Source organism: Caretta caretta, chromosome 5, assembly GCF_965140235.1.
Source record: "Caretta caretta isolate rCarCar2 chromosome 5, rCarCar1.hap1, whole genome shotgun sequence".
In the NCBI taxonomy this organism is placed as follows: Eukaryota; Metazoa; Chordata; order Testudines; family Cheloniidae; genus Caretta; species Caretta caretta.
Genome location: NC_134210.1, coordinates 60,805,258 through 60,832,321, shown reverse-complemented (window position 1 = coordinate 60,832,321; position 27,064 = coordinate 60,805,258). Strand labels below are relative to the sequence as shown.

General features: G+C 39.8%; 1 protein-coding gene across 11 annotated transcripts in view; it reads left to right on the top strand.

The window, feature by feature from the left end:
* Nucleotides 1-27,064, top strand: part of KIAA0825 (KIAA0825 ortholog) — a 413,723-nt gene that overhangs the window by 339,629 nt on the left and 47,030 nt on the right. Inside the window, exon 21 of one of the 11 annotated variants that reach the window (XM_075128574.1) lies at nucleotides 1,069-1,128. The exons of the other annotated variants lie outside the window; for them this stretch is intronic. Coding sequence (XP_074984675.1) covers nucleotides 1,069-1,099 — 31 coding nt within the window. The 3' untranslated portion in view covers nucleotides 1,100-1,128. Of the gene's footprint in view, nucleotides 1-1,068; nucleotides 1,129-27,064 lie in introns of those variants that run through there. 11 annotated transcript variants of the gene reach the window in all.

Genomic DNA, 27,064 nt, shown 5'->3' with positions numbered 1-27,064 from the left:
GCCTTAGCTAACAGCCAGTTGGCTTTTAGCTCATATGGTAGAGGCTCATGCACTAAACTCCAGAGGTCCCAGGTTCAATCCCTCCCACTGACCAGGGTCTGTCGGCATTACACCAGCATCTTTACTAATGCTGGATTCTGGTTTCCAGTGTGCTCCACTTGTATGTGTCTTAGGCCTTGTCTACACTAGAAGATTAAGTCGGCTTAACAACATCATTCAGGGTATGAAGAATACAGTGTAACCCCCAGTGTGGACAGCGCTAGGTTGATGGAAGAATTCTTCCATCAACCTAGGGCTTGTCTACACTTAAAATGCTACAGGGGCACAGCTGCTCCACTAACACTACCTGCCCCCTTGGGAGGGATTCTCCTGTTGGCGTAGGTAATCTACCTCCCTGATAGGCAGTATCTAGGTCAATGGAAGCATTCCTCCATCGACGTAGCTATCTAGATGGGACTTGAATTGGCTTAACAACACCGCTCAGGGGCCAACACCCCGACCAACATAGTTAAACTGACCTAATTTTCTAGTGTAGACCAGGCTTTTATTACTGCCTCTCCGAGAAATGGATTACCTACGCTGATGGGAGGGAATATAGGTAGTGTCTTCACTGAAATGCTGTAGCAGCGAAGCTGTAGCATTTCAACTGTAGACAGGCCCTTAATAAATGTTATGTGTGCTCAGAAAGTAGAGGAAAACACAAGAAAAACAGACTGTCGTAGCAAAAACATTATGAAATAGTTTTTCTTCAACTTGTTGTGTAAAGATCTTGACTGTGCTTCTTAGCATATCACTGATCTTGGCAGTGCTGAGGACTATTTTATTATCCTGATTCATTGTATATTCCTAGATGCACTTTGGCAACGCTGGGGCTGGCTTACTACATGATCCTAAATTTTGACAGTGATATTGTTTGTTTTTCTGCGTGGTCCTACATTAATTTTGACAATGCTGTGCTATGGTTTGCTGCAAGCTCCTCTGTGAGATATTTGTTTTCTCTTTGCAACAGAGTTTCCAACTCTCATAATTTTGTCATGAGTCTCATCATAATTATTGCTTTCCTTTAAGCCCCAGCTCCTGGAGTCGAGTAGATATGTGATGACTTCAGCCTTTATTATTAAAGAAAAAGTAAGTTTCTAGCCCTCATGGCTGTGGAGAAAGCTTCAAAATGTGACCCTGGTGCATCTTAAAGGCTAAAAAAGCAAATAAACAGAACACCAAGTCTATTATTTGTACAGAATCTCATGACTTTAAAGCCAATCCCATGATTCTTGGTGAGCGTGACGCATGATTTTTGAACATTTGGTGTTGGCAATGCTATAAAAGATAGACGACACTGATTTGAAGCTGACAAAATCAAAACATAGCTGTTCAAGGCCATTTCTAATTTCAGTGCCCAAAGGATGGAGCTATCAAGGTAGGTCAGTTAATACTATCAGGTGTTACATGGCATTGAACTTTTAGAAGGAAAATAAAAAATAGGAATCGATTTAGAAAACTATATTACACTGCAGATTTTACTCTCTGTTTTCCATTGATGCTAATGAAGTAACTCTAGAGTTCAACTCATGTTACATGTTATTCTGGTTTTTCATACATATAACTGAGATCGGAAGCTCTATTTTTTTTGTCTTTAATCTAACTTACAGTGTGTAAGGCAGAGGTGAAATGAAACATAAACCAGGTTATATTAAAAGGCATACGGACCCAATATGAGGAACACTTCAGTATTGTGACCTGCTCTTGAATCATGTAACTGCTGTCATATAATACCCAAAGTTTGTCAGTAAACAGTCAAAAATGATCTAGCAGAAAATACAATGTATTCTTACAGGTTAAACTGCTTGCTTAGTTTATACTATTGCTCTTTTTTCACTATTTGGGTTGAATTCAGCCTTGGTGGCGTAAGTTACTTTTTGAGCGAAAGAGGCAAGACAGTAACTTGCACTAATTTGTATTAAATGAGTCAGTAAAAATGTGCAATATGCACTGTTTCAAGGACCAAATTCAGCTCCTGGCAAAAGTGAGTGTGACTCTTTGGAAGCCAGTGATTATTATACACTTATAAGGTTTAAATTTAGCCCCAGGAGCTGAGATAATGCCCTATAACAAAGTAAGATGGAGATGGCCTGGTTGAGCCCTCTAGATAATTATTTTTCATACCATCCCTTGGCATGTAAATTATATTTACATATCCTTTGCCATTATGTACACACATTGCATCAGTGCAAATTACACTATGTTGACAATTACAGCTGTTTTCTGACTAGTTTACACCACTGTTTACATCATTTCTGGATTTGGCCCAGATACGTCCATGGAAGTTGGACCAGCTTACTTCAGGCTCCATATCTCACTCAGCTTGGTCTAGTCAGGTTAAAACATTTTGGGCTGTCTCTAATTTTATATTACGTTACTGTCTCTGTGTTTTAATGTATTCTATATCAAGCCATCTTACCTATTTTCATAAACAAAGAAATCTGTTCAGCTTACCTTTTCTGGCTAAACATGGGGCCAAACTCTCTCTTGCACCATTTTTCAACAGCAGAGAATTTGTCCTATAATGTAGCTTTTACCAGAACCTTTATTGCTATAGAAAGATTTTAATGCTTTTTAAGAAAGGAAAGTATGCATTCTCTTGTTACAAAAATTTGCATTCTGGGAATATTTTATTTGTATATTACATTTAAAAAGTGTCATGGCAAGAAATGGGTTTGATTTTGAAGGGGAATCATTTTGAATAATTAACTATGAATTACTCTAATTAGAAGAAAATAATTATAGGTTGGACATAAGCTGTTTCAAATGCGAAGTGTAGAGTAAGAGACTATTGGAAAAATAATGCCACCTGGTAGAAGCTGAAATTAATCCAAAAAAGAACTTTTCTTTGAATCAGGATTTAACTATGGTGTTTTAAAATGTCTCCAATTTAAAGCATGCAAATTTCTTCGAGGCTGAATTATTAGTGGGCCTATGTTGCTGAATTACAAATCTTCAGTCTAATAATTAACAAAGGCAGTTTTATTCTTTAAAAGAGAATTGTCATTAACTCCTCTCTTAATAGCTGAGCCCTTGTTCAGAACAACTACTGAGAAGACTAAGGGCACCATTTCACATTGTGCAAATGCTGATTTAAGTGTTTGCCTAAACCTAATGTTATTTTAAAGATTAATGTGTTTTATTGTGTGTGTGCGTGTTTGCGCGCTCGCACACACACACACAATACTACACATACACAGATCAGTAATACTGTTATCTGGAATTTTCAAAGGAGCTTAAGGAAGTCAAGTGCCCACATCTTTTTGAATTTCAAAGGGATTTGGATGCTTAACTCCCTAGTCTCCTTTGAAAATCCCACCCTGAAAAATTATGATATAGCCGAAATTCTGAGGTTACATATTATTTCTCAAGGATGCATGGTTTTTTGAAAACATCACGATGTGTACTGCAGGAAGCAATATTGGTAGTTTGGTTTTCCTTTCTTTTTTAGATTTTTTTTGTTTTAAATTCTAGAAGCGACTGACCCAAATTCAGAGAGCACATTACAAAACTTAAAATTCACAGTGACAGTAATTTTTTAAAAATCAAAACATTAAAATGAGATAATCATTTCCCAGTGCCTCCACAAGCATAACACAGTTCAGCCCCAAAATGTAATTACCTGATGATAATAAATAACCCATTTTACTCTCATCTCATTCCTTCCTTGAATGCTAAAAGAAAAGTGAAATAAGAGGAAGGTGAGCTTTGCAGCAAAACTAGAAGGTTAACAAACCCAGGCTCTGTTTGATCAACGAGGGAAGAATGTTCCAGAGTCAAGCGCCCTCGCAGAAAGCACCCTGCTGGCAGTGCCCTCTCACCTATTACAAAATGTAGTAACAGGCAGTCAGCACCATAGTAGTGCCCCAATATTGTGTTAGGGTGTATTGCAGTTCTGGAAGTCCAGATACAAAATCAAAGTTCCCCTGAACACTTATACTCATTAAAGGTTCCATGGCACTTTTTGCAAGAGTAGAGCCATAATAACACCAGTGTTCTGATCTAATTCCAGATTATGTAATTTCATGTTACCTAGCTAAATTCCTTCTTCAATTCCAACTAGTTACAGTGTGCTATTGTATGGCGTCTGTGTACCATTCTATAAGCAGACGAATTTTAGTGTTGAGTAAAGTGAATGCTATGTATATAGGGCCAAATGCAAATCCTCTTTAAGGCCCCAAATGCAGCAGAACTATTGCATTTGCACTGCATGGAGAGTATGCTACAGAGCGGCCATACAGAAGTACTCCACCATCGTCATGCGCTGCAGAGCAGAACTTCATGCTGTTTTTTTCTGCAGGAAGGTAGCTGGGCCAGTGGGTATGCATAGATCTATGAGCCCACAAACAGCAAATGCTTGCTTATTCCTGCAGTTTGAGGCTGAGCACTGTTGGACTTACTTTCACTGTACTCCCTTTACCGAATTGCAGCTCCTCAAGTCAGCTGGACCATATGTGCTTTGGGAGCACTGAGAGAAGGTATACCATGGCCCTTCCTTGAGGTTTACAACAAGGGAGAACAGCTTTAATGTGTGCTCAGAACCTCACAAGTGGAGTGTGTCTCTGACTGTAATTCCTCCCCAGCCAGCACCATCCACATAGTGGTGATTTTACAATGGGGCAGCTAAAACCGAGACCCACCAATCCATCTCATATAGGGGGCAGCAAACATCCATTTCCTGTTGAAATTGCTGACTTTAGAGAGGGAGTGTGTGTGTGTGTGTGTATATATATATATATAGCTGCCCCATATACACACGCACACAAAGCTACAGAACATTTCACCGCTGTAGGCCACCAATATAAAGCAATATAGGCCTTACACCGCTGTAGGCCACCAGTATAAATTAAAAAAAAAAATGTTAAAAACCATTGATTGGCAAAGTCAAGTATCCTAGGGGAGGACATTACATACACTTTGCCAGTCAGTTACACAACTGTTTCAGGGAGAGCAGTGGGATAGTGAGTCTCAGCTTAAAACAGCAGTTACAGGCAGCATAGGAAAAAATATAGCTTTGGCATATTTATTTTTAAAAGCAGTGTGATGAATTTATGAGCCTTGGATCTGTCATATTAGATACCTGAATTCTATTCCCAGCCCTGCCTAAACTGACCTTGAGCAGCCTCTGTTATTGTATTATAAAAGGGATTAATAGTTGCATGTCACTAGGACTGGTGTATGAGACTTTGATCAGTACAGGGGTGGTGAACAGCACAGAAATATTAACGTCAATCATTATACAAAGTTAGACCAGAACCTATGGCCTACGTCAAAGGGGGTTTAATTGGGAGGTGGTGAGGGATGGAATACCCTAACCTCTCTCACTCTCTTGTGTAATGATTATACCTAAATTGCAGATAGGCGTGATAAGACTGCCAAATGTGTGTCAGCAATGCGAGCTTTGGATAGATCTGATACATCATAGGTATGATCCACTTCTGTGGATGCCCCCTGCAGGCAGATTTCTTCTGCCCGGAGCCCTATACCCAGGGTTTAATATGGTCCTTTTGAAAATGGGATTTAGGTACCTAAGTCTCATAGACTCATAAACTTTAAGGTCAGAAGGGACCATTTTGATCATGTAGTCTGACCTCCTACACATTTCAGGCCACAGAACCTCACCCACCCACTCCTGAAATAGACCCCTAACCTCTGGCTGAGTTACTGAAGTACTTTTAAAGACGTCAAGTTACAGACAACTCACCGTTGACACTAGTTTAAACATGCAAGTGACCCATGCCCCATGCTGCAGAGGAAGGTGAAAACCTTCCACGGTCTCTGCCAATCTGACATGGGGGAATTCCTTCCTGACCCCAAATGTGTCAACCAGCTACAATCTGAGCATGTGGGCAAGACCCAGCAAGCAGATACCTGGGAAAGAATTCTCTGTAGAAACTCAGAGCCCTCCCCATCTAATGTCCTGTCTCTGGCCATTGGGGCTTTTTGCTACATGGCATCATAGGCAGTCCCGTTATACCATCCCCTCCATCAATATATCAAGCTCAGTCTTGAAGCCAGTTAGGTTCCCCCCGCACACCCCGAATGCTTCCCTTGGAAGGCTGTTCCAGAACTTCACTCCTCTGATGGTTAGAAACCTTTGCCTAATTTTGAGCCTAAAGTTGTTGATAAACTTGTTGTTTATATCCATTTGTTCTTGTGTTCACATTGGCACTTAACTTAAATAACTCCTCTACCTCCCTGGTATTCATCCATCTGATGTATTTATAGAGAGCAATCATATCTCCCTTCAACTTTCTTTTGGTTAGGCTAAAAAAGTCAAGCTCTTTGAGTCTGGTGTCGTAAGGTAGGTTTTCCATTCCTCAGATCATCCTAGTAGCCTTTCTCTGCAGCTGTTTCAGTTTGATTTAATCTTTCTTAAACATGGGACACCAGAATTGCACACTGTATTCTCCTTAGGTACTTTTGAAAATTGTACCCTAGTTGCATTAATGGTTGTTTGAATTTTTATTTGCTACCTTCCTATGAAGCAAGCAAGCTACTGCTGAAGGCAAGATACCAAAATTAGACAGTTCAGATATCTGATCTAATATAACAACTCCTGTCTTCTTATGAGCATAACATCTGACGTTAATTGCATTAGTAAGTCAATAATATGTTATATTAGTACAGTGGTGGATTTCTCTCCCATCATCTGTTGCACACTGTCCTTACAGGTTGTGATGAAATTCGTGTCATTTTCAAACGTAACTAGGGATTTTGATTGTCTCAGTTTTTAGGTGTCCAATTTCAGACACTTCCAAGACACTTTTGGTTTTCAGAAAGAGCTGAGCAATTCTCCTCTGACAATCAAGTTGCTACAATTTGAGCATCTAAATTCAGCAGTCACTTTTGAAAATTTAGGCAATTGAATTTCACTTGCTGACAATTATGAATTTCCTTCTCTAGCAACTCTTCAACTGAATAGGTATAGGGGCAAGTCATGTTCAGTTTACTCAACTTGCCATGATCAACAAACTAACTTTCCTTATTAAGTGGCATATACAAATATTATCATGTAGACATGTTATCTGGACACTTTAGGGACATAATTCTCATTTAACCCTACAAATCAAGAGTAACCCCACTGTATTCAAAGGAATTACAAGGATATAAAATGAAACTAAAATGGACAAGACAAGAATCAGTCTCTAGGTCAAAAGTGTAAACAAAAGATCATCCTAGGCCTTTAACGTTTCCAAAATGAATCTGTTTACTCTTTTTCTTTAGAAATAAAATTTTAAAAATTGGGAAAGAGAAACTAATTCATTTCAAAATTAATTTAATTGCTAATATGTCTTTATAAAACGTGAATGGGAAAATGGGATATTTAAATATGATTATCAGTGACTGAAATTCCACTGCACCTGTTTAATAAAAAGAAGATGATCTATGCACAATAGTTTGTTTCCCCCCTTCATTTGGGATCCTATGGATTGTTCCCATTAGTAGGAGAAACATAGGGTGCAGTCAAGTGTTTCTTTGATTCAGTCCTGTTTTATTTACAAAGAATGTACTAAGTCCTGTTTGCCTGAAGATAGCAGGAATCAAACAGCAGGAGCAAGTTTCTTTGTTCACAGCTCCAAGCCCCTTTCTAGACAGCACTGAGCCTAAAATGTCTTAGACTTTTTTCAGGGCCAAGCTATCTCTGCTTTTCTGGACTTGCTGCCTCTCTGTCCCAGACACCCAAACCTTCACAAAACAATACCTAGGGAAAACCTGCCCACGTGTGCCTTTATTTTGTGTGGTGAAAGGTGCCTGTGTTTTGGATGGAGGCTGCTATTTTTTCAGCTACCTGATTCCACACAGTAGCTTAACTCTTTCTCACATTTATCCCAGTTGTTCCACCCATTCCACCCAATGAGGTTTAAACCAACTGATCCAAGATGGAGGTATTGTACCCTCCATCTTGGATTAAGACATCCAGATTGTGTTGAGAACGAGCTTTATCTTGACATGGTCAGCCTGTGCTAACCACTGTCCTGCTGTGATGTGGAACATCTCAGAGGGCTAACAATGAGACAGCCATCAACATTGAATTAATCTCCCTCATAGAAGCAATGGGTTTTCTACTGGTAGGCCACTGACTTTGAATGACTATACAACTCTGTTGAGGGAGGATGTGGGGCTGGAACCTGGAATTCCCCTAGCTGAAACACATGGGCAAAAAAGTGTACAGAGACTTCTTTTAGAAAGGTGGTGTATCTCTGAGCAAAGGGACCAGGCCACTATCACATGCAAGAAAAGCAATCTTAGGAAAGTGAAGGCAGGAAGGGCTGCCTACCCTAAGGACACTTATCAAACCCAGGATTCACAGAAGGAGTGAGATCAAACTTGGATTTGCTGTAGGGGAGGAGCTTACAAGCACATGGAGCTCAGACTGATGATTGTCGAGAGAGAGGACTGGACCAGATGTGTTACAGATGTATGATAGTCTTTAATTACATGAACAAGTACTTTTTTTTCTCCTTCATTCAGTGCACAGAATGGAGTTGTGCTGGGCTGTGAATCAGGGTTGTATAGTGAAGGAGGCTGTTGCCTGTAGCATCTTTGCCTCACTTGTTACAGAAGCTGGAAGGTGTGTAGTGAATGACACAGGAGACTGCAGGAAGGGAAAGGGTGGTCTCATAGTTAAGGCAGTTGAATGCATGAAGAACTGGATTCTATCCCTGCCTCTGCCACAGAATTCCCAAGTGACGCTAATCGAATTACTTAAACCAAACATTTCACAGGTGGTCACTAATTGTGTGGTTGCCTGACTTGAGACCCAGGGGTCTGATTTGCAGAAATGCTGAGCACTCAGATCTACAGCTCAAGTCAATGGGAGCTGTTGTTTGAACAAATAAAGTGCTATTTAATGCTACGTTCTCTGAAAAATCAGGTCCTTGATGTCTTAAATTGGACTCCTGAAATTAGTGGACACTGTTGACCTTAATATCTGTCTCTCTCAGTTACCCATCTGGGATTCAGCTGGAGAACTGTGTCCAGTTTTGGGCACCACACTTTAAGAAAGAAATTAGAGGAAGTCCAGAGGAGAGCAACAAAAATGATAGAGTTTTAGAGAACATGACCTATGAGGAAAGTTTAAAGAACAGGGACATGTTTATGAGAAGAGAAGCTTGGGGAAAAGAGGCGGTGGGAGGGAGAAAGACATGATAGCAGTCTTCAAATATGTAAAAGGTTGTTACAAAGGGGATGGTGATCACTTTTCTCCATGTCCATGCGTGAACAATAAAAGGAATTGGCTTAGTTTGCAGCAGCAAGATAGATTTAAGCTGACCTTAGGAAAAACTTTGTCTATAAGGATAGTTAAGCACTAGAACAGGTAACCTAGGGAATTGTGGAATCCTCATCATTGGAGCTTTTTCAGAACAGGTTAGACAAACACCTGTCAGGGATGGTCTAGATTTATTTATTCCTGCCTCAGTGTAGGGGGATGGACTAAATTTCATCTTTGCAGTCCTTTCCAGCCTTACATTTCAATGATTCTATGAGTCCTCTCACAGCGGTGTTTGCAAATAAATTCATTAATGTTTGTGAAGCACTTAGATACTATAGTGATGAACACCATCTGAAAGCCCATGAGGAAATGAATAATTCTATCTTCAGAACAGGCTTTTAAATAGTGAGCAATAAATAAGGAATGGGACCACTCATTGAACAACAAGAAGAAAATGAAATACTGAATAGCAGCTCATTAACTGACACCATTCATTCGGTGCACTGATTGAGGCAGATTCTTGTGGAAAAAAATGTGATCATATTATTAAAGACTGTATCATAAGGGGATCAAATTAAGGTTGAACCCGGCAACCGTAATTCTGACATTTCCTAACTTTTGAGTGCTTGACTTTGCAACCTTAATAATGTTTTAACCTAGTTTGTGTGTGTGATATTATGTATAACATAGTATTATACTATATAGTATTTTATATTTAATATAAAGAAGTGGTTGTACCTAATTTAATATTTATGTATTCACATGTTGGTGGCTATTAGAGAATTCAGTTATTTTGATTAGTTGGTGATGAACTTCTGGTTGTGATATAAAAGATCTTCAATAACAATTGGAATTAAATGGCATATTCACAGTCAGCACAGTAGATATTTTGTTTATGTGGCACTTTTGTTAGATTTATTTTTTTTTCATTTCTGAAAAGATAAACTGAAAAAACTTTTAGAATGAGTCAGCCATGGGTAAACAGTATTGCAGCCAGGTGTCAGGATAAGGGATATTTTGGACATAGTGTCAAAAAAGTGCTTGGAAAATAGAAGAGGATTCAAAATGCTTTTTAATTTAACATTTACTTCACAATCTTCCTCTGATCCCTTTTTTCCACTGTATCCCCTCAATATTTTCAACATCCATGAATTACAAGTTAATGTGATCATTTTTCAGTATTTAAATGTCTACCCATGTAATCTGTCTGTCTCTGCTAAAAGCATTTCTAATCCAGCATAAGGCACCAATTCTGCAATTGACCTGTTTGGGCGCATCCCTGCACCTGCACAGGGTCATTTATAGGATCAGGCCTGATATATTGCTGCCTTATATATTATAGATGTTTGCAATGTCAGTATTGCCAGTTGCTAAAAAATCATGGCTCTGTCCCTCAAAATAATAAGAATTGCTTGAAAAAACCCATGAGATTTTAAGAAAAATAAGTTTTGGGGTTTTTTTTTATTTGTCTTCTGGTTTCTGAGTCATTAGGGTTCACATTTTCAAAGTTTTCTTCAACCATAAGGGCTAGAAACCTTTTAAAAAAATAAAATCTGAGACACTAACATAATCACATGACTTCAGGGGCTGATCATTTAACTAAAACATCGTATATCATGAGGTACACGATAAAATGCCAAGATTTGGCAGCATTGCTGCTTTTTTTTTTTAAAGAATACAGTATTTTGTGAGAGAAATGTCAGAAATTGTTCAAATACGTCATTTACACAGATGATTTCCTTCTTTGAATTCTCAGGGCCCAGTTTGCAAAACTTGGCACCCTTATTGCGGTAGCCTAATTTGTGTATGTAAATGCAGGTTTTGAATATTCTGATATTTTTAAAGTGTGTTTTAGGTGGCCATATTTGAACATATAAAACTAATATTTTAATAAAATCTCTTTATACATCCTGTTGTTTTAACACTGTTAAAAGATGCTTGGCACACATTGACAATTTGCCATTTATCCACGGCAAATAAAACACGTATTCTAATTGCAAGAGCCTTTTGCCAATGTAATCCAGACAGAGCTATCAAGGAAAGATCCTCCAATCCACACACCATCCTAGCCACTATGGATGTAGAAGCCCTCTACACCAACATGCCACACAAAGATGGACTACAAGCCATCAGGAACAGTATCCCCGATAATGTCACAGCAAACCTGCTGGCTGAACTTTGTGACTTTGTCCTCACCCATAACTATTTCACATTTGGGGACAATGTATACCTTCAAATCAGTGGCAATACTATGGGTACTCGCATGGCCCCACAGTATGCCAACATTTTTATGGCTGACTTAGAACAACGCTTCCTCAGCTCTCGTCCCCTAATACCCCTACTCTACTTGCGCTACATTAATGACATCTTCATCATCTGGACCCATGGAAAAGAAGCCCTTGAGGAATTCCACCATGATTTCAACAATTTCCATCCCACCATCAACCTCAGCATGGACCAGTCCACACAACAGACCCATTTCCTGGACACTACGGTGCTAATAAGCGATGGTCACATAAACACCACCCTATACCGGAAACCTACTGACCGCTATTCCTACCTACATGCCTCCAGCTTTCATCCAGACCACACCACACGATCTATTGTCTACAGCCAAGCTCTACAATACAACCGCATTTGCTCCAACCCCTCAGCCAGAGACAAACACTTACAAGATCTCTATCAAGCATTCTTACAACTACAATACCCACCTGCTGAAGTGAAGAAACAGATTGACAGAGCCAGAAGAGTACCCAGAAGTCACCTACTAGAGGACAGGCCCAACACAGAAAATAACAGAACACCACTAGCCATCACGTTCAGCCCCCAACTAAAACCTCTCCAACACATCATCAAGGATCTACAACCTATTCTGAAGGACGACCCATCACTCTCACAGATCTTGGGAGACAGGCCAGTCCTTGCTTACAGACAGCCCCCCAACCTGAAGCAAATACTCACCAGCAACCACACACCACACAACAGAACCACTAACCCAGGAACCTATCCTTGCAACAAAGCCTGTTGTCAACTGTGTCCACATGTCTATTTAGGGGACACCATCATAGGGCCTAATCACATCAGCCATACTATCAGAGGCTCGTTCACCTGCACATCTATCAAAGTGATATATGCCATCATGTGCCAGCAATGCCCCTCTGTCATGTACATTGGTCAAACTGGACAGTCTCTACCTAAAAGAATAAATGGACACAAATCAGACGTCAAGAATTATAACATTCAAAAACCAGTTGGAGAACACTTCAATCTCTTTGGTCACTCGATTACAGACCTAAAAGTTGCCATCCTCCAACAAAAAAACTTCAAAACCAGACTCCAACGAGAGACTGTTGAATTGGAATTAATTTGCAAACTGGATACAATTAACTTAGGCTTGAATAGAGACTGGAAGTGGATGGGTCATTACACAAAGTAAAACTATCCCCCCCCCACCTACTGTTCCTCACATGTTCTTGTCAACTGCTGGAAATGGCCCACCTTGATTATCACTACAAAAGTTCCTCCACCCCCACCTCCGCTCTCCTGCTGTAATAGCTCACCTTACCTGATCACTCTTGTTACAGTGTGTATGGTAACACCCATTGTTTCATGTTTTCTGTGTATTGTGACAGGGTCGGACCAGATTGCTATAGGAGAGTAATGTTATTAGTTTAAGATACACAAGGAAAATTACCCCTGCAGAAATGAGGTGAGATGCATGTATCTATAGGAGAGTAATAGAAGGCAGATATATTAGCCCCAGGCTCAGTAAGTCCCTTTTCCCTGGGTAAGGTAACAAGGAAGGTTCCAGAACAATCAGGAACCTTCTGGAGACAATTAAGACAGGCTGATTAGAACACCTGCAGCCAATCAAGAAGCTGCTAGAATCAATTAAGGCAGGCTAATCAGGGCACCTGGGTTTTAAAAAGGAGCTCACTTCAGTTTGTGGTGTGTGTGTGTGAGGAGCTGGGAGCAAGAGGCACTAGGAGCTGAGAGTGAGAACGCAGACTGTTGGAGGACTGAGGTGTACAAGCATTATCAGACACCAGGAGGAAGGTCCTATGGTGAGGATAAAGAAGGTGTTGGGAGGAGGCCATGGGAAGTAGCCCCGGGAGTTGTAGCTGTCACACAGCTGTTCCAGGAGGCACTCTAGATAGCTGCATTCCACAGGGCCCAGCGCTGGAACCCATAGTAGAGGGCGGGCCCGGGTTCCCCCAAATCCTCCCAACTCCTGGTCAGACACAGGAGGAGTCAACCTGGACTGTGGGTTCAGAAAAACGGCCAAGCTGAGGGCTGCCGTGAAGCTCCAAGGTGAGCAAATCCGCCAATAAGCGCAAGACCCACCAAGGTAGAGTAGGAACTTTGTCACAGGACATAAAATCTCCGCAATGTATTTTCCACTGCATGCATCCGATGAAGTGAGCTGTAGCTCATGAAAACTTATGCTCAAATAAATTTGGTAGTCTCTAAGGTGCCACAAGTACTCCTTTTCTTTTTGCGGATACAGACTAACACGGCTGCTACTCTGAAACCTATTTTAATACAGTTTCCCTGTAATCTACTGTATCTCAAAATGTAGTTATTTAATCTGAATTAACACCATGCCACATCTGTTTCTCTGTCTCATTTTCTTTTCTGTGGCCTGAAAAGCTATTGCATTTTTCTGCTGTTAGTTCAAAGATGTCAGCTACAACTTCTTATTGATTTTTCTTATTCTTTGTCTACTGAATTTAACATTTATATATTCTGCAAATTTCTATCTCTGGTAATCAAAGAAAATACTTGTTAAAATATCTGACAAAGGTATGACTCTAAAGCCAATTGAGATCTCTTTTACTTTTAATTTACCTTCATCATAAAAAGATTTCTGATCATATCAAGGTCATTTTGTTACTTGCATTTTTGCATCTTTATATTATAATTGTTTCCTTCTGCAGAAATAAATGCTGTAACCTTGAATGAAGCAGTTACTAATAATGTTACACTAAGCAAATAAATGTCAGGAATGAACCAGTCTTGACTGCCTAATATAAGCTTCTATAGTATTCATGTATAATGCTCTAATCATTGGCGCAAAACATCCAATTAATTTGCTTTCCCTACATGTTTTTACTGGCCAAGATGCATAAGGGAGTAGTGTGCTCAGTCATAATCATGCTCCACAAAGACTGGAAATGTTCCCTTTGAGCTTCCAATCATTAGGTCAGCTGAAGTGAAGACAAGCCCATTGACAAGTGAGAATGGCAATCATTTATTTTCTATTGATGGGTTGCGACAAATCATGTCGGAGCAGTGGCTGCATACTGTGGGGCTCCATGAAGGAAGATTGTGATGGGCAGAGATGAAACCCTTCACAGCTCATTTAGTCCAAATGTAGCCACCTGGGTGGTGAATCAGTTCAACATACCAGCCCAAGCATTCCTGCACAAAATTAGATCGCTAACAGGCAAACCATATAGGGGTTCCTAGAAGGCATTAATCAACACGGTTGAGCTGTCAAAATGCAGAATTCAAAATTAGGAAACACAAGAAGGGTTAAAATGTGGCAATTTTGTCATAAATTCAAGAATTTAATTACTATCACACAATTCCAGGTTCAGTAAGGGTCTTGGAAGAAAAATGATGAACTTTAAACTGGCAAAGTGAAGAATTACCTCTGCTGAAAATACCCTAAGATTTTTACAAATGTTAATTAGTAAAAGCAGCATGAAGATTTATTTAAACTTGGGCACACCCCCTTCAACTATCAGCTGACAGGTCAAATTAAATTTATGTGCTTCTTACTGCTGCACAGCACACTTCATCTTATTTAAATTTATTTTTCCAGTGATGTGCTTAGCATCTGACATCTCATGCTGTTTCAGAATACCGACAGTTATTTTATTTTGCAGAATATTACAAACTTGCCCAGCTTTTTGGCTGAACTCTACTTTTTTGTAGAAGAGATTTCACAGGCATACTGAGGTTTGGACCTCACTGTTTAATAGGCATTTTCTTTTTCTTTATGTGTGTGATTTTCTTCTAAGAGAAAACTGTTGTCTATATTTAGGGCCAGATTCTCTTTTGTACTCTGGCCTCTTGCCAAAGAGATACAACCAGATTTGTTATGCTCAGCAGATGTATTGTACTTTAGGGCTCTTTCCTAGCTTGCGTGAGTTAGAGTACCTGGAGAATTAGGGAGCCTAAATTGACTCCTTGGCAGCATTCCTCCTTCCCATTCCCGTTCACCTCCCTGCGCACACGTACACACACCAATCATCACTCACCTTGGTAAAGCGGAGAATCTGTCTTTTTTTTTTTAAAGTCTTCGATGCATATAACAACTCCAAAATGTATCAAAGTTTCTAAAGCCATTAAATATACAGTGTATTTGGAATAAGAGCTGTGACAGTATAATCACAGTGTTTTTATTACATTGAGTCACTGGCTTTCTGATGACTGGCAAAACAGGTATTAACTTTACACAGCCATGGCATGTGTTTTTCATCTCACAGCCCTGTCACACATTCCCACATGTGTGTCATGTTCCCCTGTAAGGGCTGTTCTCCACAGAATATAAAAGCCTCCTTCTGCTACGGGTTGTTTCTTTTACTCAAGTGGAAGAGTTCTGTGCTGTAGAGCTGAAGGTACTGGGTTAAAACTCTGATGGCCCCCAACCTGGGAAAAATCATTTGTGCTTGTATAATTAAAGCCTATGCATAATATGGTGAAATTAAAGTTGGAGTGTGCTATACTAAAAAAATGTTTGCACGGTATCATCTAACAAATCAATATTCTTGTTGTCTCATAAGAGAATTGAGTCTAGGAATCTTATATCTATTAATATGAAAATCATATGATTTAAACTAGCTTAGCTATTTAATTCTTAGATTAGTGAATACACATATCTGTATAAGGTTTATGAATCATGGATTTATTTCTCCCCAGTCTTTTTAAAATGATTATTGTACTTTAAGAAAACTTATATTAGAGGTTGAAAGTGCTAAGAGTATCATGCTGTTTCAGCTGATCTTGAAAGTTCCTTGTTTGTTATATTTCTTCACAAGATTTATGTAAAAAAAGAGAAGAGAAGAGTTAGCAGCCAACATAGGTTATTATCATAATGCATACAATACAGAGGCATGTTTATTGCATTTAATATCCCAAGTAATCTGTGAGAATAGGCAATCATTTCATTATATTTTTTAGACTGTCAAATTTCCATTAAAGGGACATCTCCTGCATTGTGGAAACAGTTGAAAAGTACAATGTTTTAAGAGGTTAAATGTGTTATAGGATTATCTTTCCATGTGCAGACATATTATGACACAAGTACTGGTGGTTCATGCATTCTGTTTAATATCTATTTTAGTAGGTATGTTTTTCCTTGATTTTTTTTAAAGCACATCTAGTATAAGCATATTATGAAAGTACTGCAGCCTGGTTGCAAGTCTATATCTTTTGTGCACTGTTTTCCTTCAGGTATTATATTCATATTGGAAAAATAATGATTATACTTGGCATTTCAAAACTTTATTTTTGTTTAGGATTATTTTGTCCTCTAAGGTAAAATGACAAGGTAAAAACATCTTGCATAAAAACCAAGATCATCACTCTTTTTCACTGCCTATCAACCTGTTTGTGCTTAACCAAGCATTTATTTATTAGTTCTTAATGGGAAGGTCTACAAGGTTACTACACCTGAGAGAAAAATCTGTAAGACAGGCTTTCTAATTAATCACTAGGAGGGTTCAAGAAGGTCTAGTTATTTCTGTGTACAGAAGAATTTATGAAGTCTACTACAAGTGTTCATCGCTAAAACTGCAGCTAACATTTTGTTTCTTTGAGATACTGTACAGTGATAACTCTTGTGTGTAAACTGTGACAGATGTAACAATATCCTGCAATATCTGGACAAATCTTGTTGAACTAAAGTTAAGTATTTTAGGAATACATTTTAAAAAAATGCAAATTTTTATATACCATTGAGGTATTGCATATATCTCCAATTGGAAGGGGGACCAGAGCCCTCTAGGAACTAAGAACAATTGGGGGTGGTTAGGAAAATTCATTCAGGTTGTAACACCTGAGGACTACCATCACCTGGAGAGAGGTTTGCATACACTGGTTCAAACCAAATTCTCCAAGAGTCTAGGGTTGCCAACCCTCTTGGTTTTGCCGGGAGTTTCCCGGAATCACGCGCTATCTCCCGGAGGCTACTGACACCAAACCAGGAGATTTTAGGCTCTGAAAGTCTGGCGGCGCAGCTGGGCTAAGGCAGGCTCCCTTCCTGCCTGGGCCCCACACCGCTCCTGGCTGGCATGTCCCTGCAGACCCTGGGTGGGAGGGCCCTGGCAGCTCCGTGTGTTGCCCCCATCCTAAGTGCTGACTCCGCAGCACCCATTGGCCTAGGGGCTGCAAGGATGTGCCAGCCACTTATGAGACCGGCGTGGGGCCAAGGCAGGCAGGGAGCCTACCTTAGCCCTGCTGTATCACCGACTTGGAGCTGCCTGAGGTAAGCGCCTCCCGGCCGAAGCTTACATCCTGCACCCTCTCTGGAACCCCAACCCCAGCCCGGAACTTCCTCCTTCACCCAAACTCCCTCCCAGAGCCCGCACCCCTTCCTATACCCCAGCCCTGAGCCCCCTCCAGCACCCAAACTCCCTCCCAGACTTTGCACCCTGCAGCCCCTCCTGTATCCCAACCCCCTGCGCCAGGCTCAGCCCGGAGCTCCCTTCCACGCTCCGAACCTCTCACCCCCAGCCCAGAGCCCACACCCCCTCCCACATCCCAAACCCCTTCCCCAGCCCAGTGAAAGTGAGTGAGGGTGGGGGAAAGTAAGCAACGGGGGGAGGGGGAATGGAGTGAGCAGGGCAGGGCCTCAGGGAAGGAGTGGGGTAGGGTGTGGAACAAGGGTGTTTGGGTTTGTGTGATTAGACAGTTGGCAACCCTACCAGGGATCAACAGACAAAGAAAGCGTTTTGGGGTAAATTTCCTGAGTAAAAACTGACTCAGGGACTTCTATGATCCAGCAAATAGACAGGACTTCTGGACAAAAGGGCCCAAATCCTTTGGGAGGTCTTGGAAGATCTTTTACCTGCAGAGGTCCCAACAAGACTTGGATGGCTTGTTCTGAGCAGAAGCTGTGATGAACTTATGACCACAGGAAAAACCTCTTTGTGAGGTGTGAAGGTCTAATCATCAACCGAAGCCCTTGTTGGAGTGAGGAGGTGATCTCTAGTGATCTTATTAGCATGCATGTAGAGTCTTTTATTGTTTTTAATATGTTTTCTCTATAATGCTTTCACCTTAATAATAAAAATGGTTACTTAGAAAGAATTCTGGTAACTTATAACTATTGACAATTATACTGTCTACCGTGTCAGAGAAGAGAAGCAAAGCAAGCTTTCTAGCCTTCTTTTGCTGGGGATGTTACAGTATAGTCAGAGGACTATGCAGCTTGTAAATGCCCTGGTCAGAAAGGAGAGAGACATGGGTCTCTGCCCCAAAAGAGGTGATGGCTGAGGACCCAGGAGTCTAGAATGGGTGCCCCTGTTGGACCACAGAGAGGAAAAACAGCTGCAGTTACCCTGAACTGTGACACATAAACTCTTGTCATTGTGTGCAAACACACATACAAAGCTGTGGAGAGACTTATCCGGCATATTGTCAGTTTGTCCATATACCATCCAGGAAGGGAATGGTGGGAAGAAAGGGAGAAGAAAAGGAAATGGGGAATATTTAGGGGCTAAATTCACACTCTGAGTGGGGATGAAAGAATAACTTCAGGGAAAATGCACTCAACAGAAACCGTATTCAGTATGGCTTCCTTGATAGCACAAGTTGAACATTATTTTGATTTAGTTGGGAAACCAGTTTCTGTCCATATTGGAAAACCTGAGCTTATTTTAACAAGACCGATCAAAGCACATTTTTGGGCCTTGGCTGACCCACTAGAGTGGGTCACCCCCATTGACTTCTATATTTGGGGGGCAGCTCCAGTCAGGCTAATGGGGCTGTGTGGGGGGAGCAAATGCCACACCTGCCAGAGGCTTGCAGTTTGGGGGGGAATACCTCCCGCAACTGTAAACTACATCCATGGTCACCCCTGTAGTGTAAGGCCAGGGAAAGCTCTCTCTCTCCTGTTGGAGCATAAGCACCATCAAGGTTTGGGAAAGCTGAAAGAAAGACACCCCCCTCCTTTTAATGTGCTGGGACATTGGAGGAAAGTTCTGAGAAAGCAATATCCCTTCTCCACTCCACTGCCCATCCACTGAAGCATGGTCATCTGTAGGGGAAGCCTTTGTTGCACACCACCATCAGCAGGAATAGGGAGAAAGTCTTCATTCTGGGACACCATCATCCATGGTAGAGTAGTCCAAAAAAGCTCCCCCTACTCACTGTGGCAATGTAATTTGGGGGTTGGGGAAGGCATCTCAAGGGAGTCCCCTGCTGGGATATTACTGCCTCTGCTCAATATCTCTTTCTTTATCCTGTCTCAACAGAGGTGCAGTAGGGAGCTTTTCACAGCATTGACTACTGCTAAGAACCCTGGATCTGCACATGCTTTGATGAGCCCTATAGCTTTGGTTCCAGAATGAGGCTCAGTATATCACTCTTAATGAGTGGAGATAGGGGCTAAACATGCTCAGAACAGATTCTCTTTCTCTTTCCCTGTTGTAGTCTCTCCTAAATTACAGCCTCCTACATTGTGTAGTATGCTAGCTTTGGTCTTGCATTTTAAGTGAAAAATCCTGTACATATAATGTGTATATAATAAATCATAGCAGGCAATACAGCAAGTATCTGAGTAGGTTTTCATGACTACAGTACCATTTTTGCTGCTAAATTCTTTTGTGTTTGGAAATCCCTGAATGTAAAATAGCCCAATAATAATTTGTTTAAAAATGTAATATTTCTTTTATACTGTATTTTCACTCAAGTATCAATTATAGATAATAAAATCATTTTCCTGTCCATAGTTATGCAACTATTTGCAGTTCATTTACATGCCAGATATATTTTAAAGAATAAGTATCTGAAAGCTGTCTTAGTGGTGCAGCAGCACATTTAAGTGATGTAGAAGAGACATCAGAAAGCTCCCTTCCTTGGTGTTTTCAAATCTCAACAATATGGAGATTTATTCATCTCCAGGAGAGGATGTAGTCTTCACCTTGCCTAAGAACCATTTGCCAACCTCCTTAGAAGCTATAATCTCTGCAATATTGGCCTTTTTTTATTCCAGACTTGAGAAACCATGGATGGCACCACACCAAAATTTCATCCAATGAATATCTCCAAATAAAATAAGCTTGAAAGTTTCAGATTGTACAGAACTTGATTTTACGTATAAGACCTTGGTAAATAGGTCCAGCATGGCCAATTTTTAAGTCTACTTATCTTTTTTATAAGTAATTTCATATTCTTTATCTAAATAATGTTTCACTGTCGTGGGTTTGGAAGTCAAGCTGGGAAGAATGGCCCAATTAACATATTAATCATGGCTTGCTTAATAAAGCATGCTAAAGTAATTGTTTTCAATTTGTTAAGAACTGATAATGGTCATTAATGTGATAGTTGAAGGGGAGAAAGAAAAGGGGCACTGGCATAAAATGGATGACTGAGGCCTTGTCTACACTACAGGGAAGATCGAGCTAAGTTGCGCAACTTCAGCTATATGAATAGCATAACTCAAATTGACATAGCTTAGATCTACTTACCACAGGGTCCACACTACGCTATGTCAACAGGAGACGCTCTCCCGTCTACTCCCTTTGTACTTCTCATTCAGGTGGAGTAAGCAGTTGACGGGAGAGCAATCTGCTGTCGATTTAGTGGGTCTTCACTAGACATGCTAAATCAACTACCGATGCCCCGGTAAGTGTAGACAAGCCCTCTAGATATTCCCAGAGAATATTGCCTAATATTATGCATGTCTGGAAGGGGAAAAATTATAAGCAGCTGAAATTGATATTTTTAAACTAATGGTTTTATGTTGCCTACACAGATCAGATCCATAGTCTTAGGTGCATGTGGTGTTTCTTTTGCCAGTACCCTCTCAAAAAACTTTGGTGGTTGGGAGGTGGGACATATACTAGCTCCATTATTGTACAGAAAGCTCTACTGAAGGTGTTATAAGGAATTGAAGCCCTGTCCTGCCGCTCACTTCTTTCCCTTGCTCAGATCATGTAGTCAGAACCCATGTAACTTCTTTCCTCTGTTTTTTGTCAGCTGTTTTCCCCCCCATTTTGATTGTACTCTAATTGTCTATAATAGTCAGTGAAAAGTTGTGCAGTTACTTGGTGTAAATTTGTGCCACTGTGCAGTTTTTCTTTTTTCTTGATGCTGTTTCACCATCAAGTTCTGCCTTTCAAAAGGCAGATCATTTACATGTTTTGTTTCTGAGGTAACCCAGAACTATTGTCAGCAGTCATTCTCATAGTCACTTCAGCAGCGCTGCTATATTTGAGACATCATAAGCAGCTACAAAGAAGTGCTTAGCTACATTAGGTTAGGGTTCAGGATGTTTCCTGGTCATGGCAAAAGGTCTTCTAATCAGTGTTGACACCAAGGCTGCTCAGCCCATATTGCCCACACAGACCCTAGAACATAGCTTCTATAAATATAAAGTGAGACCAAGAGGATGTAATTCTGGACTTGAAACCCAAGGTAGAGGTGGTCAGGTTTAAGGGATGATGGTAGAAATACACATGAAACTAGATGTACCAGAAATAACCTCAGTCCCTATCTCACATAGCAGTGAGGCTGAGTCCTCTTTCTAGCTGTCCCTGTTCAAGGGAGTAAAGGTGAAGCAAGCTTGTTGCAGTGGACTCAGTAGTCCATGAATGGCACAGAATTTTGCTTCCAAATTCAGTCTTAATTTTTTACTTCAATCTTTGTTTAATACCCAGTCCTGCTACCTTTACTCACGTTTAGCAATACCTTCCCCCACAAATAGTCCCACTGAAATTAAAAGCCCATTACATAGCAAATTCTTATATTATGAACATTGCCTTTTGTAGACTTTAAAAAAACCTCTATCTGTGTCTAGCCTTCTCTTTTCCTCACAATACTAAAAGCACTTCTCCTCAGCAGTACCTCCAAAAAAAATTTGGCGTTTCTAGGCCTGTCGAGAGGTATGTTGAGTCACAAAAAGCATTACATAATTTTTAATGTACATTCTCAGAAGAACTATAGTAGAGATTTTCAAAGCCACCTACACTATTTGGGCACCCAGACTCCTTTTAAAATTAATGAGAAATGGGCAACCAAATGCCTTCAGTAGCTTTGAAAATCTCAACCCATAACTTTGACTCCTTGTCTAAGTTTTGCTATCCTTTCCAGAAAAACTGTACCCTTCGATATGATTTGGTATGTAAAATCTCAGTAAGATTGGCTTCTTTATAGAGACATTTGTGCTGGAAATAAAGCTGGTAATGGAGAGCTAGCTTCAACCTTAAGTATGGAGTATCTGCCACTGCTCCATAATTAGGCTTTAATTCTTACAGAAACTTCCATTAATTGGATTTTTCACAGAACTTTTTTTGGTTGATTTAAAGTACCACGTAGATTAGTTATAGAAACTTCATTTAAATATGGATTTAATTAGAAATGTTTTATAATTTTAATGAGTCTTAAAAGTCTTTTGATGAGCAGTCTGTGTAATTATGGTATTTAAAATGATTGGATAAATGCATACTTTATAATTTACCTTTCTCGCAACTGTGTTTTCATGTAGGTTATTTTTAACATGAAGAATTGTTTCATTTGTGTCAGCCTACCCTCCCCCTCCTTCCAGAAAATGTTTTATCTCTGAAATAAAATTAAATAGGCATGATATTAGTAGTATTGGATAAAATTGTAACAGTACAGTTAAATCAATCAAAAATAGGAAAATTATTTTGTTTTTGTTAGCGAAGAGACTAAATTGTTAATTTGTTATCCAGAAGTAAATTACAGACTAGCATTGTACAAAAAAAATGTGGGTTGGGCCTTTTGTGTCTGAGGAAATTACCTGAAAAATTACTGCATAGGGTACATTGCACTAGGTATTGTGTTATCAGCAATCTGCTTCACTGCCACAACATAAAGAAAAAGATTCTCAGCAAACTTGAGAAGTAAGTTTACAGAAATAGGCTCTTTTTTATGAACAGTGGAGTCTTCTCACCCCCAACCTGTGTGATCTCAAGTTACCCACGTGTTGTAGATTATCAAATTGATTGATGAGTAGTGGTATACATTAGTTTCTGCAGCCCTAGTACACATTTTCCAGCTTTTCATTGCTAGCCGGCAGCCACACTTTTAGAGGGATAACCCAGCAATGATATCTGAAAGATAAACAAATCTGTCCTCTTCAACTACACTTACCTTTTCTGCATACCATCCTGGCCAGCCTTATTTTAAGAATATACATTTGAGTTTTAGAGGTATAGTCTGGGAAGTTTTCTAAACTTACCTTAAAACAAAAAACAATAAAAAAAAACATGAGTCCCTCCACCACAGCTGCACTTCTCATTAGCAATGCTATTGGAGCAACAACATAGGATTTATTTTCTGGGTATGATATTCACCCATGTGCGGAGGGCCAGCATAAAGCGGATTGCAACTCTTTTTGTTCCATGAGCAGTGCTTAGCTTGATAGGAAGGAGGACAACAATATTATGGGTGAAAACATTTATCCAGCAGTCTATGCCTGCAACAGATTATATCAGTTGTGCCCCCAAAGTATGGGTTAAACCAGCAGTTCTTAAACTGTGGGTCTTAAAAGTGGGTCATGACCCTGTTTTAATGGAGTCACCAGCGCTGGCTTAGATTTGCTGCAGCCTGGAGCCGAAGCCTGAGTACCATTCCCAGGGCCAAAGCTGAAGCCCGAGCCCCTCTGCTCAGGCCAAAGTCGAAGCCAGAGGGCTTCAGCCCTGGGTGGCGGGGCTAAGGTTACAGGCCCAGGCTTTGGTCCCCCTCCTTGGGTCATGTAGTAATTTTTGTTGTCAGAAGGGGGTCGGGATGCAATGAAGTTTGAGAACCCCTGGGTTAAGCAATATTGCTAATGTGTTCTTTTTAGTCAGACTCCAGAATCAGTATAGTGTCTATGAACAGTTTAGAAACCATTAGTAAACAGTTAATTTTCAAATATGATTAATATTCTGGCATAAAGATAGATAGCTGGCAAAGCATGATACCTTAGCATTTCCATCATTCTTTACTATCTGAATCAAGCAAGGCTCAGAGAGTTGGATAAAGTCACACTCTGGATTAGAATTTCAACCTAGATAGTAAATTTACCATTGGTTCAATAGAATTAGAACTAAATTACAAAACTTTGTGCATCAGAGATGAGTATTTTTAAAATAAAAAGAAAAGAGGAATGAAAATGAGAACTTAAATGCCTTTAAAAACCATCTTTAAACAGCAAATTAATTTTATGGCATTTTCAAACCAATTTGAATGTCTGCCCTTATGACAATTTCTGAACATGACAATTTCTAAACCTCAGAAAAATGGCTGGAGAATGGGTTACTCTATTATTGTGTACATTTCTATTTTTCAGACAAAAAATGTAGGCAATGTGCATGATGCTTAGGCATATTTAGGTGAATGAAAACACCAAAATGTTTTTGATATTATATCGTATATAAATAAATGGAAATCCTTTCGTCTCTCATTTTAGTTGCTAAATTGTCTTGATGGTTGTGAACTATAAGGACTCTTAAAATGATGAGAAAGCATTGTTCCACCAATGGCAAATTAATTTTGAGGAGAATAGTAAAGATTTCAACTAAGGACGTGCATGTGGGATTGCTTCTTTGGATTTCATGATGCTGAAAGGGAAAAGGATTCCTATAAAGAATTTCTGTGAATGTTATGCTATGCATAGTGCAAGCAAGTATCTTTTATTTTGGAGATTTTAAATTAATGCATTTTATACATGTTAATTAAAGGTGACTTGATCATCATACCTATGTTCATTGGTAGGATTCTACTCTTGCACTTTCATAACATTTTAAACTCACAATATAAAATGAGTCCACAAAGGAAGTGTGCTAGCAAGCATAAATATGCATGTATATTGTGGAGGTATGTGCCACTATCTTCAGAACACAATTCCTAGTTGGTAATGGGTGTAACAATATGAGATTCATACAAAAAGACTGGATGTTAAGCAGAACTTCTTTGGTCTAGAAATCAGGCATGAGCTCTTGTGAGAATATTCTGGTAAGATTTCCAGTATTTCTGTTTGTTGGTTTAATTTCTAATAACCTGGTCAACAAACAAGGAAGCACAGAAGCAAGCAAAAATGAAAAATAGTTCATAATACTTTATTAAATCTCAAAAAAAACCCAAACTACTTTATTTTGGTACAATATTTTAAGTGAAATTTTGGATTAGTTCCTATTTTAGACAAACTCATTCTCTTCACTCCTAGTGACTATTACAATATTTGGAAATCCTGGTAATTTTCTTCGGCACAGACACACATGAACTTTACACATAATCCCCAAGCAAAATGTAACTTATGATACCCTGTGTGGTAGTTTGTTTCCTGATGAAACTTGGTTTGAAGCCAAGCAGGACAGCATTGGCAGAGTGTGACATTCTTCCATGTTCTCTGACTTTGTGAAATCAACTCTTTAGCAAAAGGCCTACATCTAAAATTGACATGTTTCAGAGTAGCAGCTGTGTTAGTCTGTATCCGCAAAAAGAACAGGAGGACTTGTGGCACCTTAGAGACTAACAAATTTATTTGAGCATAAGCTTTCGTGAGCTACTATGCTCAAATAAATTGGTTAGTCTCTAAGGTGCCACAAGTCCTCCTTTTCTTTTTACATCTAAATTGTGATATGTGGGGTTTGCCCTACTTGCTTCAGATTATAAATTATTTTTCTACACATACTTTAATGAATCTGAAGAACAGGCTATTTTAAGCAGAATGAGCAAGAACATGGTGAGCCCAGTCCTGCAGGGACTGTACTCACAGTACCTCTGTTTGTAATACCTACAAGCTCTTAACAATAATTTCAGCAGTGGTAGCATGTTTTTCCTACTCAGGTTAGATTGATTAATCAAAAAAGGCTGCCCTTCTGTGCATGCGCTTGGGAAATATTCTTCTTGCCCTGACCGCTAGAGCTTGTCACAATCCCATCCTTCCCTATTTATCCCCTTTTTATCTCTTTCTACATCCACCACCATTCTCTCTCTGCTTTTCAGGGACGGCCAACCTTGTACAACCAGTTATCAGTGTGTTACACAAACCTCCACATTTTTTCTACACTGCCCGTTTTACATAAAATGCATTCACTAAGCTGTAACATGAGGCCATTACCCCAGTTCTCCTACAAATCTCTCCTGAGCAACTTCTTCCATGATATCTGGATCTCAGGGCCTCTTACATTTCATTACATTGGAATTTAAAGTGCTTCAAAGAGTGTGGTAGAAGATTCAAAATGAGGCACCAATACTGTGAATTCCTGCAGTTCATCTTCCATGCAGATCAGAGAGGTTTCTGGCATGAGAACGTGGGGCTATTCTGGGACTGGGGGTGTGCTTGGATCCCAGATACTGGTATGCCAGTCAGCAAGTTTTTGGAAATGGTTGGGGGATATTGAAAGATTGATGATGGATTGTCGTGTAAAGCAAATGCAATAGATGAGACATTAATAGGGTTAGTTAAGATTTGGAGAAGCGTAAGATAAAGATGAACCAAACCTCCAATCCTTTTGAGCATGACCCATCAGTGGTGCCTAGGCTCCTAAAACTTTTAATGTAGGCTGAAACAAGCATTTTACTCTGCCTTTGAAGTATCTGCGGCATAGTTTAAAATATGCTATAAGA